Below are 18,051 nucleotides of genomic sequence, written 5' to 3' on the forward strand. Positions count from 1 at the left end.
TTCGAACACTTGAAATGTCGATCATATGGTCTTGACTATATGACAATCGACATTTCAAGTGTTTGTTTATTTGATATAGACCCGATTGAGCAATATGTTTCAGCAATAACTATAAACAGTCCTTGAAGAACAAGCCCTTATGGCAAAAATTAAGAATATTGCTTTAAAAAAAGATGATGATTATGGAAGCTGTATAAAACCAACACACTCTCTGGTATTAAAATGTGACTAAATAAGGTTTTTAAAGCTCTTAATAGGGTTGTATTTGTGAAGAAGTCTCATTGGAAAAAGACTGTTGCTGTTAATTTTTACTGTTAATGTAAAGATGTCTTTAATTATGTTAAACTCCAAAGGAATTAAATTTGATGTCCCAAACCAAGTGGATAGCAAGGGTTGGAGTTCTACTAGCAGTATAAATAGCACTAGTGTTTCAGTGAATTTTTCAGTGCATTTTCATCAGTCCCTCTTTATGTGTTGATCCATTCAATGCATTGATTAGGCTATGCAGTGAATGTGGATCTTTTTGTCCGTTCTCAGGAAACCAGAGGAAAATAAATTTTCACTCAAGATCTTACTTCTTAAAAAAACTGTCCTACAACTGAAGATTAGAAATGCTTTTGGCTGTACTTTGTCTCTTAAGGAGACCTAATTAAAGCATTTGATTGTATCAATGACTGTATCCTGGCTGCTAATCTAAATGTGACACTAAGAAATCGTGGAATTAATGCGCACAACAGTAATCTGAAGTTGCATTTTGAAAGGGCTGAGTCCCTAAATATTAATTCATTTTCTCATTGTCGGTGACAAAATTGTGGAACTAGTTACCCAAAGTCATAAGAGAAAAGAAATCCAGCACCCCGAGCAGTAGTAGCTTAAAGTCTTTTATTAAACCAGACCGGTTTCATCAATCAGCTTACTTCAGTGGTTTAATGATTACACAACCATAGGCCATATTTATTAGTATTTTGAACTAGGCAGTATGACATAATTTCCTGTATTTATGAAAATATTACCAAAACATAATACAATGTATGAATAAAAGTATATAGAAAGTATAATAAGAATGTTAATACTAAAATGTATATCAAAATTGAAATTATGCATCAATAAATTTGTAATCTGACAACAATCCTGTAGTTCATTATAACAAATAGAACAAAAATGGTGTTATAACATATAAGTAGATTACAATTATTAGAAGCAGTAACCCTTCATAATTTATCATTAAGACCAGGTGGAAATAAACCACCTAGTTTTACAATCCATTTCATTTCTTTTTGGTTTAGCAATTTGTGCCATCCAGTTTTAAAGTTTCTATTGCCAGAAATCTTATCAATAATAATAAAAGAAAACTGGGCCGTTTTGTGCATCAAAGAATGTTTATACAATGCATTGGTGGACCTGGCATTCCTTATGTCACCCAAATGTTCGGAAATACGAATTCTAAATTGTCTGGATGTTTGTCCAATGTAAAATGCCCTGCATGTACATGTGGCCAAATAAATCACCCAATCTGTGCAGCAATTTGCAAAATAATTAATATTATATACCTTGCCTGTGTTCTTGCTTGTGAATTCCTTGGTAGTAAATACATATTTGCAAAAAGAGCAATGGCCACAAGGGTGACTGCCAATAAGGCCAAGTTCCTGATTTCAAATCCCATTTAGATAGTTTTATGGGAAGTCACTGAAGATAGACTAGTACACTCTGGGGCTAGACATCCTGCTGTTTTGGAGTGTGTGATATGATATACTCATACCTATGCATCTGAACTTTCAAGGAAAAAATGCTATGTTATAGTCGAAGGAATTATAATCGTTGACCTACCCAAGGAGGGACCTCTTTTAGATTGACTGATACAGTAAGAATCTGTTGTTTATTTTATTTTTTTTATAAAGTTGTTTTGAAATTTACTATAAGCATGGACATTTATATGCCATTCTTTCTAATGGACTAAGCCAGTATTAATGAAGTGCTATTGAGCACCTTGGCTGTTAAGAGAAGTCTTGCAGCACAAGTCAGCTGTGTCATCGCCAAGGTGAGGGCTAGCAAGCTCACAGTCAAGTAGGGTTTATTCTTTTGATTGCTACAGAATTAATTTTATAGGAATTAACATTTCTTACATACCATTCAGGTCCGACTGTCCTGGGGGTTAACATCCTTAGCTTCTTGTGTCAGGAATATCAATACAGAAAATGTGTGCTTTTGCTAGCAGGTTGAAATTGCATGCCTTTTTCATGCATTATAGAGTAGGCATTTAGTCCACAGTTATAGCTGATATTGATTGAGTAATCCTTCAGGACCTGGTGGTATAATTTATCTTTCATGCACAACTGCTCGGAACTTATTTAATAAGTAACAGCATCCTGGCTAAGGCTGCCACGGAGAAGACAAGACTGTCATATTTTCAGTTGCAGTTATTAGCAGCACTGCACCACACATTCTGTACCCCATGGAGGATTGCATGCTGATGGGTGTTTGTTATTCTTTTTTGGACTTGTTAAACGTATTCATTGGACTATGTCATAGGAAAGAACTGAGGGAATATGAGCTAGGCATAGTACGCCTTTCATGATAGAAATGTTGCACGAACAGTAAAGACTTTTATACTGAATTGTTACTGAAGATCTAAAGTAAGCAGCTAACAACTTTTATGCTGGCATGCCAACCATATATTTTATGTTTAGTTACATTCTATCATGCCTCTCTGAAATTAAGATTTTATTACACCAGTTTACTTTCACTTAATGATTTTTTCACTTGCATGTTAACGCTTACTGTTTATCTATTTTGCAGATTCAAAGATCCAAAATTCCAGCGGCACCACTATGCTCAGGTTGCACTGCAAGTCTGCATTCGGCCAGGATCCTACAAGGTTGTAATGCAATCTGTCTGTGCGAGTGAGTCCATGGACCCCCGTTTTAGCAGCAGTGAAATTGAGTGGATAACTAAAGAAAAGGGAGCAACTGTACTTTATGGATTGCTTGTCCGAGTAGAGTGAAGAGGAGGTGGCAAGGACGTGCAGATCCAAATAATTCCCACCTATAAAAGGTTGGCTGTGAAGCCACTGGGGAGGGGACCATGAAAACCATAGGAAACTGTATTGAAGACTGGTTACAGTCATTGGGGAAGGGGAAAGTTTATACTGAAAGAAGCATGAAAATAGGAGATCCTGTCTGCACACCCCCTCCCCATAAGGAGCAAAGCACACTTACAGAAGAACAAATTGCTGTCTCTGGTATATACATCTGAGGCAGGAAATCTGGAAGCTTTAGTATTTTTATCAGCACTAAACATTTTGAGGGGGGGCATTTTATGGACCTTGGACTGTTGATAACCTCTCTTGCACTGCTGTCATGCAGGTTATGGAGAAAAGGCAGTGTGAATTTGAAAGTTTACGCAGATAAGTAGTTTACAGTGCAGCCTTATTTTAACAAGGCCATTCCATGCAACTTTTTATTTCTTACGTCAAGCTGTACCAGATTTTGAGCCTTGAAGATGACCACTGACAATACTTATCAAAGACTGGAAAAGAAAACGTAATTTTTTGAACTTGTAAGTGCATGAGAGAGTAGATTATCAGTGCTGCATGGTAGCAGGAGTACAGTGGATGGGACATTTCCTATTTTTACAGCTGTGGGCACATCCTGCATCACTACAGTTGAAACAGCTAACCAGCAAGATGTTGAATAATTAAGATGGCTAAACAGAAGTTGACTTCTCGTCTTTTCTTTTTTTTTTCTGTTTAATGTGAATATCACTTTACTATTCTTCAGGAGAGCCTTTAAAACAGCTGAAGTTTTGATTTCAGTGCAGTACAGCATCTCACTGTAGGCATTTTTTTCCACTTTGACAGTTCAAGTAGCATGTTAGCCTGTTGAACAGTAAATGTTTAAGATGGATTAGATTCGCACTTTCTCTGAATTAGGAGTCTAATCTTTTTGGAATGGTAGCTTTTCCCATCCTTGCCATTTTGTGGTTAGGTCATTAAAGTTACTTACATGTTTACATTTTGAAGAGTATTAATTAGATGGAGGGTGTACAGAAAGGTGAATGTGTACTTGGTTCTTACACTCAGATATTTGTTTTCTACACTTATTAATATACGTACATACACACATTTATGTAACAAAAAATTATATACTGTAGCAGTTGGCATCACAGTTGCTTGAAACACAGGTGTACATGCAAACATCCTTCTGTTATTTAAATCAGGGCACTCTTTTAGCTAAAGGAAAATACTTAGAAATACTACCACTGTAAGTTGATGAAAACGCTGATGTAGTTCTATAATGCTATCCGAAAGAGTGAGCAAACTATAGAAAAACATGTATTTTGCTTTTATATAGGGGAAATTGTGATGTTCTCCTTTGCCCATAAACTTCATTCTGTATATATCATTGTAACTCGGTGGGGGGGCAAAATTCAAGTGTACATTTTGCCTTTTCTCTGAAATGGTGTGCTTTTCACTAGGAGTGAGAATAATAAACCAGGGGGTGAAGTCCCCCACATGGTGGCAGATATATATATACTTCAGCAGTTTTTAGTTAACTGTAAAGCAGCACCCGTTTCCATAACTTGCATGAAAAAATGAACTCTGAGCTTCAGAGAAATACGTTTCATTATCTGATCATTCAAAAATATGTCATCAAGCAATTTTGATTGACCAAATATGTTTCAAGCAACTGTATAAGCTGCAGAGATAGTGTTACCAAAAAAGACTATATAATGCAATTATAGACTGCATCTAGAGCCATGTGCAGCCCTTAATCCCTGCATCTATCATACTTAACCATCCAAGTTTTTTAATGCCATTTTCTATCCATTTATTGAATTGTGTATGTCCTCCCTGTCTGATGAATTTGATGTGGGTGAACTTATCAGCTCCCAGTTTGCCAAAGACTTTCAAAACCGTTTTACCAAATGGCATTTTAGTGAACATAGTACTTAACAAAATAAGGAACTTTTTGTGCGTTTGGGGGAGTGCATGCCTTTAACCCTTTTTCTCCTATTTTATTATGACAAACTCAGAGTAAAGTCCTGCGTTTCACCACCATCTCAAGTTGGTCAAGTAGTTTTAACCAAGCATCCTTTGAATAAAACATAGATGGGGTTGACCAGTACAAGGAGAACTTTGTAATGATGGGGTTGACCAGCACAACAATTCCAGTGGGGAATTCTAGCTGTACTCCAGGTGGGACCTGCTCAAAGATGGTTTTACTAGTCACTATACAGAACTGTAACCTCCATATCCCAGTAATTAACAACCCTAGCAATCTATTCCAGCATTTTTTATACATTTGTTACAACTCTTTAACATTATTTGAATTGTTTAGCCTAGAAGCAGTCAGAACATTACCTCATCCAACATGTATGTTGTCCCAGGATCCTTATCATCATGCTATCATGACTGTGTTAAAGTTAATTACCCTGTTGTCGGCAGTGTGTGCATAGTCTATGCTTCAAGTTAACCATCTCACAGTACACGAGTCAGAAGTATTCTAAAGCTTTCAGGATGTTAATACATTGCTAACTGGAGAGTGTTCTTGACTGACTTGCTTATACCTGGAGTGTCTGTTTTAAGAAAAACACAGGACGTTCTTCAGACTTCTCTAGTCAGTGGGTTTGCACATTAATGGTCTGAGCCCATACGGGCATGTGATTCACATGTTCTTCAGTAGACTGCTGTGTTGGAAAATGCTACTGCAACCTGTGTTACTAGGTAAAATAAAATGCAGAGTGTGAAGTATGGAAACAGCTGACATTTTTGGAGCGATGTGATTACTGCAGAGATTACACTGAGACATTTGTAATAGTTATGTTGGTGGTAGGGCATACGATGCAGCCAGAAGAATCCTTCTAATAACTGCAAAAAGGCATTGGGAAAGAATATGTCATTGAGTTATTTTGCCAAAGTTGGTTGCATGAATTCCATCTGCTGGCACCGTGTAACTGGAGGCCTTTTGCATTCTGTGTTCTTGGGCAGCTTACTAAACTTGGTTGTGTCCCATCACCCGTCACCTTTGACAGTTGTCAGATGTTGGTAGGCTTCAACAGATCTTGTAATTACATTTCATTAATAAGTAATCCTCCTCTGGTGCATTTGTTTCCTCTGTGATACTTGTCAGTTATAAGGTTCCACAATAGGCCCAGTTTAGCCCCAGAAAAAGGGATTTGCTGAGCCAGGTCTGGAAAAAGAAAACAAATTTAAGGACTCCTCAGTGCCCAACAGCTACTTGGCATATCCCGAGACTGTTGCATGTCATGGAGCTCAGTTTCCCCTGCACTTGTTGTGCTTTAATTTATTTATGCACTCAGTTGCTGACATTATTGGTGCAGCATCTTTGACTTTGTGGGAAGAAATGAAAGTGAATCTTGGTGTGCTTGTGCCTGTGCTGCAAACGCTGTACAAGTCATCGTACTTCCTTAAGGGTATGGTAGTCCTGTCACACCCAATCTACTGAAAACTTGGGTCTGTTTTGTAGTTTGATGAGTTGCTGATTAGGAACAGTGAAGCTTTTATTTTGATGAGAGGAATGGCATTTTAGTTATGCAATAGTTCACTTGCACATCAGATACCACAAAGAATGAAGATTCTTCAGTTGCAAAAAATAGCATATTTACACACACACACACACACACACACACACACATGCGCACTCTGCCTAATTTTAAGTGACTATTTTGAAGTTAATTCCCAGCAGCCTTCCAAGTCATCGGGTGTGTTCTGCCAGGTGGAAGATGTTTTCCAAGTGAGTTGGGAGGGTATCCTGTGCTACCTCATTGTGTTAGTCTGCAGGTTGCTGTGACCTCTCTCAGGCACTTTTATGACTGGGTCTGAATTAAGGTATGGTGAAATTGCATGTCTCAGGCATTCCTGCCCCACGTGACTGTAAGCAGGGTAGGACTGTAGTTCCCCTTTTGACTGATAAGGCAGTTCCTCAAAGGGATCCCGTATCAGTTTTCACTCTTTAAAGAATATTTCTTATCCTTGGGACATGAATTTCATGATTGCTATTTTTGCCTGTTCTCCATTCAGACCTTTGAATTGCAGCAGTTCTTAGGATCATCTTTTGGAAGGGTGCAGTCCCACTCAAGTTCTTCTAATAGTGCATGAGGGGAGTAGGCCATAGATGCATTCTCAGTGGAATGTGTGTAGTAGGAAAGTCTTTATACATTCCCCATTCATCCTCACATGCTGACAGAGTTTTGCACAGAATCTTCAGAGTTTATTAATATTAACTTGTAGTCAAGAAGAGCTTAATTCATGCTTTTTCAATTTTAGCACTTAGAGAATATTACAGTCCAGGATCCAAGAATTACAGCTGCCTCCTCCTCGGAAGAAGAAGAGTGATTGGTACAACAGTGGTTCAGCATCAGTAGCTACTCAGAGAGTTCTTAGAAGTCCTTGAGTCCACTGGAAGACCTTCCAGTTCGAATGCTTACAGACCAAGTGAAATTGGGTTTCTATGCAGGCAGAAAACTGTCCCTTCCTCCTCAAGCTGATATTCTGTATTTTTCTATGTCTGCCTGACTTGTCTTAGGCATTCTTGTAATTTAGGGCACAGTTATTCTACACTCAAGATAAATGTTTTGGCCACTTCAGTTTAGCATGTGCTAGTTAGAGGGCAAGACTGCTCTATCATAATCTGATAAAACATTTTCAGAATGTGATCTTACATTTGTAACCCCATTGAAGAATCTGTTTTCTGTATTGGGACCTAAAATTCATGATTACCATGCTATTATGTGCACAGTCTGAGGTAGATAATTTGATAGACCTGAAGTATATTCCAAGAAAACAGTCTTTATGGTGGATTTCAGAACTCCATGATCTCTTGTGTGATATGGTTTCTGTTATTTTTTAAAAGGTCCAGACTTTCAGGGAAATCTCACCAAGGAGGAACCCTCACCTTTCTTCTAATGTGGTACTCAAGTTCTTGCTCGTGCTTTCCATTCATGTGTCAGTCTTCTTACTCATTTCTGAAAATACAAGCTGGTGTAAACTCAGTTTCCTGACCTTGGCAGCACAAGTTGTGTTTTTGCTTTGTAAGATTTATGAATATGGGAAGATTGTGAACATTTAGTATCTTTTGTTCCTAGAGGAGAAATTTTCAAACTTGACCATGTCAGAATGCATTGCCAACTACATTTTGTATATCCTAATGCTTTATTCTGTGTGCTGAAGGGTTCATTCTACCAAGGGTGCTGAACACTGCTACACATATAGCATAGCTGTGTAAGAAATCATACCAGCTTGTCTTTCAGGTACTGCATTCTTCCTCCTTCTACCCCGTTTACCTAGTTTGGGACCTTTTAGATAGTAATTCATGTCAGGAAGACTTCCTGTAAGTAGAGTATGCATTTATAATTTTATACCCTTGCATTTTCTTGCAGATGTAACCTCCTATTTTGAGGGTCACTAACTGAGAATTATGGCTGCGCATGCACACCCTTTACCCTCAGCACGGGAATGCTGCATAGGACAAAGGGGAAATGCATGCTTGAAGAGTGTGAGCTTGATATAGTTATTTTTTTCTTCATCCAGACAAATCTTGACTGGTTAGGTGTGTCCAGCTGTAGCTTCATCCAAACATATCTTACCAGTTCATAATAGAACCTAGTAGAGTTGAACTCCTGCCTTTGCCAGGATAACAGTCCTTTGTGAAGGTGAAAAGGAGAGCAGCCTGTACCTTCTTCACATCCTTTGTTTTTTGGTCCAAGGAAGTGATTGGTCATTATTACATATGTTCATCAGTTCCTTCTACGTGTGGGAACTCTTTTTTATAATTTTTATTGTCTTATTATTGCAGTGTTAATTTCTGTTGTGGTTAATATTGCTAATGTTAACACTTTCTTAACAGGTCCATGATATCCTCAGGAAACATCGCTAGTGTATGCTACCTGAAGAAAAATTCTGCCCATTTTACTTGCAGGAGGGCCACCAAATCATCTATTCAAGAATAATATGACTTCTAAAATATCCTTCTTCAGTGGGCCTATAATCTCTTGGTCTTTCTTGAGCAGTTCACAAAGGGTATCCACCCTTAATATAGCAGAGCCTTTAACAAATGACAACACACAATTCTCCTTTGCTGAAAAAGTAATGCTAAAGTTGAAAAAGTGATTATAGAAACAGCCAAAAAGTAAAATGACATTGAAATCCCCCCAGTTCTGCTGCGACCTGATGGTGTCCATCCTGAGGCACACACTTGTCTGGCCCTGAGTCTGTGGTTCTCTACAGCTTCATCCCTGTCTTTCTTGGCTCTTCTTAAGGTGGATGCTGGGGTTGTGTTCCTTATTTCTTAATGGCCCCTTTAGGACTGACTAAAGCATCCAGACCATATGCTGGTTTCCAGGTGCCCATGACTTGCTTTCATCCTGGGCAGACTTTTGCTGTACCATATGAGTGCTTTTCCCCCAAAAAGTCACCCATCCCCATTTGAGAGGTTTCACAGGGTCAATTTCTTGTTACCTAATTACCAGTTCCTACCCCAGCCATTTACCCTTTTACACTCACTGAAGTGCATTATCCGAGTTGGTATGTATAATTTGCAGGGGCCTCTATGTGGGTGGAGGGAGGCTTGCCCCTTGCAAAAACATTTTTTACATTCGAGTTTTTGGAAACTCAAACATATGGTTTTGACCATATTAATTTTGAGTTTCCAAAACTCTATAATATCATATAAATCCAGAAAAGTATGCATAGAGTCTCTTCATTGATCATAAAACAAATTAATTGCCATGCACCTGATTTAAGTACTAGGGAGGATGTCCTATAATAAGTGGCAGGATATGGCAAATAAAATCCTGTATGAGACATTGACCGAATATATATAGATAAAACCAGAGTGCTTGTAAGGTGGGGAAGTTTACTGTTAAGCGTGGGTGTAATGCTGATGATAACAGCACAGGAGCAGCTACTTGTTGGTATGCATAGCTTAGAATTTATCTTTGAATTGAAGATGTTAAGGTGCATTTATTAAATGCCTCCTCCTTTTGGGAATAATATGTTGTTTGCCTCTCAAGATTTTAAGTACTTAGAGGAAGAAGAGGAGAAGGGTAAGTTATAGTCAGTCACGTAGGCTCTCCACTGCACACAGACTTGTTGATAAGATGTTTATCTATAGAAGTACTCTGCTCTAGCCCAAACTCCTGAACAGAGGCAAAGGATATTGCACCTGATGAATGTGTTTAGGCAATTGAGACATAAAATGTATTTGTTCAGACAGTCTGATTAACCTTTTTGAATCCTTCTTGATTTGCAAACATTAACCTTTTTGAGTCCTTCTTGATTTGCAAACAGGGTAAGCCTGCATCCAAGTAAAACCTGGGAAAATGGTTGGCTAAGTGCATTGCATTTTGTTACAACAAATCATGGAGGAGCATTGGAGGGATGGGGGAGTATTCTTTGTACTGGAGCAGCAGCTGTAATAGCCACCCTCACTTTTTCCAAAATTATTCACTGTACTTTCACTGTTAGAATAAGTCTGTCTTCTTTAGTGCTGTTCTTTGCGGCATGCTATGGAAACACAGTAGGACATTGCTGTAGTACTTTTCCCATGACTACTATTGCAACAGTGACTACAGACACCATAACGGTAGATGTTCAGATAGAAAGATCAGTTTCTTCAGTACAATCTCCCTCCCACCCTTCTTGTGGGAGTAGCCATTCTGCTTTTGTTTTTCCTGATAGTGGAGGAGAGAAGAAGAATTGAAGGTGACCGCTGTCTTCCCTTTCTGTGACAAACAGTGCCTGGATCTCTCTTTCTCTGTCTCGCTCTTATTATTAACCTTCCTTTCATCTCTCCTCTGCTTATCTCTTTATTAAACTGAAGACATTTGTAGTTACAATTTCCTCTTTCTGGGTCTTCAGGATGCCTTTATGGTTTTAACTTTTTATGTGAGCCAAATCAGGGAGGTTAATTCCTCAGGTATGTCAAGGGTGTATTAGGCTGAGTATCACACAGGAAATTGGCATATGCTGTTCAGCCTTTTAGCCATGTGTTGGGTTATCATCCAGTATCTTTCAGAAGGGAAGAAGTTCAGCCCACTCTGGGGACATTCAGAAGCAGTGAAAGACCAGAAAGGAATGTCTTGCAACAAATTTCCATTGATAATGAATATTACTTCAGGAGTGATCTGCTGGTTAGAACATCTACTATTATAGTGAGTGAACTCGCGCAGCTGTACTTTTTTCTGCCAAGGAAAATGCAAGGCTTTTCTCCTGGAGCACTTCTGACTAACTTCCCAGCCTATTTTTGATGCATGTACCTTGGCAGGAAATTGTTGGAAGAATGTCGTTCCCCACAGGATTCTGCAAAAAGGTCACTTCTTAGTGTCAAATTTGACTGGCAAATTCTACAACTGGCAAGGTGTGTAGTACATATTGGGACCCCATTCCACTTATATGTAACCTAAGTACTTTTCACTGTAGAATAATGTAGCCAGGAGGAAGACATATGAATCCTTTGGCGTGAAAATGACATCCAGCCATTCCCTTTTACAGGTGGTAACAAGGTTTTATTACACATTTTTCTTATTACTTAAAAGATTGTGGAGATATCTATCCTGTTCTTGTTCTTGGATTGAACAACTTCACAGTATAAATAAAGTTTCATATGGTTTACCCTATATACACTGCTTCTACTGTTATAATAAGGAGATTGGTTTGCCGCTAGGCATGTGGAATACTTACTGGCATATGAAGATCAGGAAGTGTAATTGAAAATAATTGTGATTCTGCATTTTTCATTTCCTACATTTAACTCTTGTTTCCTCTCTTTTGACATAGTCTTCAGAAGGTGTAGAGCTACACAGTGTTTTTGTTATGATGTTAGGCAAAGATATTTAGGTTGACTAAGAGCTGGCAGATTTTTCTTGCAGAAATGTGCCTGCATTATCAAGATCCTGCAGTGCAGCTACACTTAATTGTGATTCTGCATTTTCTTTCCCATTTTCACCTTTTCCTGTCTTCTGCCATAGAGTTTCTGTAAAGTGTACAACCACCACCACACTGCTTTCTTTGGCATGTTAGGTATGCCCTATATTTCGGTTGACTAGGAACTGGCAAATTTGCCATTAGAACTTCTGGATAAGGTAGTGTTTTGTGTTTGCCATGACTTCAGAACAATGGGAAGAAGTTTGAGATGAATCCTTCAGCATATCCACTTTTTTAGGTACTGTATTGGATTCAGAGGAAATTGTAATACACCCATATCAAGAAACTGGCAGACATTCGGACTACTGCATAAAAATATGGTAATGAACACATTCACTTCAATCCTTCCACTATAAATGCAAGGGCTTAAAGCATTAGCCATGTCTTGCTGTTTGTTGAGCAAATTGCACATAAGATTTCCTCATTGGATACTGAGAATTTATTGGACTCCCCTGTGTCAGGCCCACTGATTTTGTCATTTGTTTCTCAAGGACCAGTCAAAAATGTCTTTGGTTGGTTTAGCTTGGGTACAGGCAGTCCTTTCAGTCTTCCCAGTTCAGTAGCCCCCATAGAGTGAGAGCGTCTGCTGTAGAATTGAAGTGTTCATTTCAGATATCTAATTACTCAAAGGCATTAACTGGAAGCTAGGCTCAGTATTGTTCTTGAATTAGGAGCACTCTGAAAGCTTTAAAAGAGTACCTTGCCCACAGAGGGATCAAGATATTCTCATACTGCTACTGCTACACAGCAGTCTGTTGCATGAAAATTTGGGAGCTTGTGGCTTGTAATTACTTCTACTTTTTTGAACATACACCTGTCCTGCATACACTCAGCAGAGTCATTCCTTCAAACTGTAGGTGACAAAGCAAAACACAAATGTAATTCTTGATGGTTTTGGCTTTGTGCGTTACCTGTCCTGTCATTCCTTCAGACTGTATGTGGGAACTCAAGAAATTGAATATAATATATAATTTAATATAATATACTATAATATAATATAACTTTTAGTAAAAAGAAATTAGTATAATTCTTGATTATTTCTTCATTGTATATTACCCACTCAAGACTTGTTCGCTTCATTTCACCAGCACAGGCTTCAGTGCTAACTTGCAAAAGAATCTGCACTGACTATAGTTTGGGAATAGTGTTTTCATTTCATCTTCTGTTATCTGCTGATCTAAAAAAAATCACTGAAAATGTCAATGTATGATGCTACAAGTTACTTAGTAGCTATGGTGCTAATTTCACTGGGGCTTGGCCTTCTCATCTCTACAGGGTCTTGTAATGTAGACCCCTTGGGAGAATCATAGGGCTGTACCTTGGATCTTTCCCCTACAAAAATAATTCCTAAGTTGGCAGTCAAACTGCAGTTGCTAAGCATCTTTGCACTCTCATAAATAATAGAGGTTCAGATAATGGCCTGTAAAAGTTCAATATGTGACCTAAGAATCAATGTTATGTTGTCCCATCTCGCCTTCATTCTTGGTGGTTGGGTTTGGAGCCGAAACTCTGCTCCGACTCGGCCGCATACCAAAGCTGGAGAGCTTCTACTGGCTCGAGGCTACAACCTATCCCAGGATGCCTAGCGTCTCTTCCCCAGATCTCTATTGCCGCTTGAAGCATCAGGATTGTCTTCGCTGGCTCAGGCTAGTAATTATCTTTATCTTACTTACTTATATTTTTCTTAAAAAAATAATTTTCTTATAGACCACTATTCCTTCCCTGACCAAGTAGTGTGCTTGTGTGTGTGTTATTTACTTACCTGGGTGTGTCTGCGGCTGTTTGTTCTTAAGGCCCTTCTCTCCTTTGAATCTGTTTAAGTTAGAGGATTCTTTTCCCTTAGCCCGTTCCTTTCTTTTGGGGGGTTTTCACCCTTCTTTAGGAGTCTCCGTTTAAGTTAGAGGCGTCACTTTGCACTGGAGGAGATAGTCATTTAACTTAGAGATTTCTCCTCCTCCTCGTCTATTTCCTTAAAAAAAAAAAATAATAATAATTCTTATTGTAGTTGTTGCAATTATTGCATTTGTAGTAGTGGTTACTCTTAGTTTCTGGAAGTGTCTAAAGAACCTGCTAAGGATCCGAGACAATCTGGGTTTAAAAAGTGCGATTTATGCACCCAGAAAATGTCTCTAACAGACGGGCACACAAGTTGTGTGTACTGTCTGGGAGCAGTTCACCTGCAGGATTTTTGCTCCATTTGTCATGGATTTAGTGCAAGAGTCCTGCAGGAGAGAATAAAACTCATTTTGAGGGGCTTGTTAAAAGGAACCTTTGAAGAAGGAAATCAGGCCTCTAAACCTGACAAGACTAAAAAGTCGGCTTCTTCGGCTCCGGTGTCTGAGTCGTCAAGCAGCCACAAGGAAACAGTATCTTCGCAGCCAAAGTTTATCGGTTCTGACAAACCTGGTCCTCCCTCTGTTCCATCTGGATCCTCGGTACTGTCGCGGAGCCAAAAAAGGAGTCGGTCACCATCATTGGAGCCAGTACGCTCAGTGCTGCAATCTTTGTTGCTACAGTCAGTGGCAGGTAGCCACAAGTCATCCCATTCCTCCTCCAGAAGTTTATCGATGACATGGAGCAGGTGGTGAAGAGGTTGCAGCAGACAGCGACCCTGGTACAAATTCTTTCGAACTCAGCCCATCGGAACATGGAGCCAACCACTGTATCTCAGACGCCAGTTATTCCTCTTCCGATCCAGATGAGTTTGTAGCCAGAGTGTCAGGAAGTCATTCTGTTGGAATCATTGGAGCCAGTAATCACTCACAATGTCTCAGCTCCGACATCTGCTCCAATCTAGTCGATGATTTCTTCCATCAAAGGATCTAGGAGCTGACACTCCCTGGTCAGCTTCAGGGGGGGGGTTGAGTTGGAGCCTACTCTCCCACTCGGCGCCTTGGCACAGGTGAGTTTGGCTCCCACATCAGCCTCAGAGCCACCCTCCTCGGTCCCTTGGGACTGGAGTCTCTCTCAGCCCAGGATAGCGATGCCTTCGAGGTAATGAGGAGTGTGCTCTCCACTGAGTCTGCTCCACCTTCGACTCCAGACACTCTTCTCCCTAAAGGGCCAGCATCTACTGCTTCATCATCCCTCCATCAACCCCAGAGTAGAGAGTCACTGCCCCAGGAAACCCCAATGGGTGGAACATCCTCTTCCAACACCTCCCCGGAACACCCCCCCCCCGTATTGTTACCATAACAATAAATGTAGTACAGCTGCCACCAAAATGGTAAGTTGTACTTATTTTATATACTTGCTCCACTTTGTTGCACTGTTGATGCTCCACTTTAAGCAGTTGATATTGAAGACATAAACTTGCTACAAATTGTGTCTTGTGTTCATATACAGTTGTTAGAATAGTACTACTAAAGTTAATGCCTGATATATGCCCTGATAAGGTGTGGAATTTTTCTTCACTGAGAGTTTTATAATAGCATCTTGCATCCTTCATATTTTCTTTCTTAAAATTGTCATTTGACATATATAAAGTTTATTCAGTTTTCAGACGAATCACATTAATTTATAAGTAGTGGAACAAATCTGCCTAAAATTTAAAAAAAATGTATGACAGTAGAGATGTGTAGTAGCATAGTTGTATCCCATTTGAAAGTTTTATTTTTAGTGTTCGTCACTGTATAAGTCTGACTCACAGAAATAAGCACTACAGCTTCGTAGTTGTAAGCATGATCATATGTTGACAGTTGGCAGACATTTTCTTACTTAATTTGACAATTAAAGTTAATCACTAGTACATAAACAGAAGTTACTGTTATAAAACTGTTTTTCTGGAACAGGGACAATTTTAGTTCTTTAACTTCAGCATACGTCTCAACTTCTTTGCTCAAAACGTCTGGAGAAAGCCAAAAATAATGGGGGCATCCAAGATCGGGGACAGTTTTTAAACAGTACTCCAGTTCACTTAACTTTAATAGAACAACAGCTTTTGCATTGCCATGCATTTTTTGTACAATAAGACACATGAAACTTTGCCTTGTGGTACTGACTGACTATAATATTTGGTGATTTCCCAGAGAAAAAAGCATTTTGTGATAGGGCGAAAGTATGAGGTAAAATCAGGGACAGTTGAGAGCTATAACTGGCAGTCCACCTGTGTTTTATTCCCTGTTAAATGGCCTTGCTTTTCATATGCCCAGTGGACTGATAAAACCTGTTTGTTCATCGTGTCCATTTTACATGCTCAGGTGTAAAGTTAAAATGTTATTTGCTTGTTTGCATGTTTGTCTGAAGGCATATACATATTCCATAATCCTCATTAAGAGTTCATATTTTCCAGCTTCATTATGTTTGTGCTATTGTTAGGTGGCTCAGACTATAAGGTTATCTTCTTGTGACAATTACAGGGCCTTGTCTGTCTTTTGCCTGTTTACTGATGTGCAGTAATAAACCATATATTTATTTCTGCTAGTTTCATTGCATAGTATATTATTTATGTGGTAGCAGGCTAACCATTGTCAAGGCAGTAATGACAGAGTAGCATATTTCAGGTAGTTGGTGCTTAGTAAAGAGTTTTGGCTTACACCAGCTCCTGCAAGTCAGCTTTGAGTTAGCCTTTTCTGCATGAGTTTACTATGTTGCAATTGCCCTCATCTGAGAAATCAAAAATTGAGAAGAAAATATACCCCTGCTGAGGATTATGCTGCAAATATCACATCTGATTTTCATTTTATAACCTAAGTATATGTTCTCATGAGTTAAATATTCATAAAATACTATTGGTTAAACAAATATGAATATTCCTCAAGCAAAAGATGATCGTGTATGTCAAGAAATGCATGTGTGGTATCTTCCTTAGACAAGTTTGCTTTCTTAATTTGTGTATCACAATTTTATTCCACAGTTATGCTGAGCAGGACACACAAGCTTCACTGCAGTTTCATCTTTGCTGACACAAGTAATGATGCCTATCAGTAAAGGTACTAAATGGGGGTCCTGGAGTTTAGCTCAGTTTGCAACTACTTGTAAAATTGCTTTGAAATAAGACATCGGTTTACACAATGGAAGAGAAATGTGCTCCCCATGTTTACAGGCATTGATGTGTCTTTTTAAGGAAATTAACTTTAAGCAGAAGGTGTTTATTTGGGAAGGTTAGTTTCACTTTTAGGTTAAGTAGATTGGTATGATAACAGCACTGTGAAGTTTTAAATGCATGTGCAAAATCTGATTTTATACTGCGGAAAATTATTTTCATGTTGAAATAACTTATTTCCTAGTTTGATTGTGTCTGTGTTAATACAAGATTACACAAAGGTGCAGTTATACATTAATGGAAAATTTATTTGACTTTCATACTGCTTCACTGAAAGAAAAAAAAATATTTTAGAAATTACCCAAAATGGTAAGGTTTTATGGCATATTCCTTGCCTGTTGTACATGTGTTCACCTTCTTTTGTAGTGAAGAAGAGTTAGGTAACCTACTTAGATTGCCACATGACATTGTATAGAATATCTTCTGGTTCTGTCCTAGTGTCACACTGCTCTCAGGCTAACTCCTGTGCACTGATCTGAAGTAACATCCAAATATAAGCTCTGAGTTACTGATGAAGATTTCTAGTCAGTCAGTCACTATTATTTTTATTTATTAATGACTATTTTATGTTTTAAAAAAAGTTCTAATGTGAATTATGGCTGTTATTGCCCAGAGATGCTTTATTAATTTTTACTTTATTTTTTTATTTTTGTTTATTTTTGTTTCAGTTCAGTTCAATAAATTTTGTGTACAGATTGTGATATATTTTTTCGTTTATAAATGAAATAAAAAAAAAATCTTTCACATTCAAAAAATGACTAGTTTTTTTTCTTGTGAAATACAGATGACCTCCAAGACGGTGCAGTGCTTAATTAGGAAAGTGTGAAATTTGAAGTTGTACAGAAACTTAAGAGAAAAAATGTAGGTACCTGCGAGCATGCATGCATGCATGTGTGTGTGTGTGATTAAAATGTTATCAGCTGTAATTTGTGTAGAAGGCATATCGCTGTATGCAAGTACTTAAAATAAAAGGGCCATTGATATCCCTTCTTATGTAGAGAGAGCGCTACCAGCAAAAGGAAAAGGCAAAGCCAGTATCCATATAATATAAAGCATGGAAAGAAAG

General features: G+C 38.5%; 1 protein-coding gene across 1 annotated transcript in view; it reads left to right on the forward strand.

Annotated features, from left to right (window-relative positions):
- Positions 1 to 17,740, forward strand: part of NEURL4 (neuralized E3 ubiquitin protein ligase 4) — a 1,403,612-nt gene extending 1,385,872 nt beyond the window's left edge. Inside the window, exon 29 of the mRNA XM_044076219.1 lies at positions 2,797 to 17,740. Within this exon, the coding sequence (XP_043932154.1) occupies positions 2,797 to 3,001 (205 nt within the window). The 3' untranslated portion in view covers positions 3,002 to 17,740. The remainder of the gene's footprint in view (positions 1 to 2,796) is intronic.
- Positions 17,741 to 18,051: the final 311 nt, after the last annotated feature.

Source organism: Protopterus annectens, chromosome 7.part0 (assembly GCF_019279795.1).
Source record: "Protopterus annectens isolate FY-2018-M chromosome 7.part0, PAN1.0, whole genome shotgun sequence".
NCBI classification, from domain to species: Eukaryota; Metazoa; Chordata; order Ceratodontiformes; family Protopteridae; genus Protopterus; species Protopterus annectens.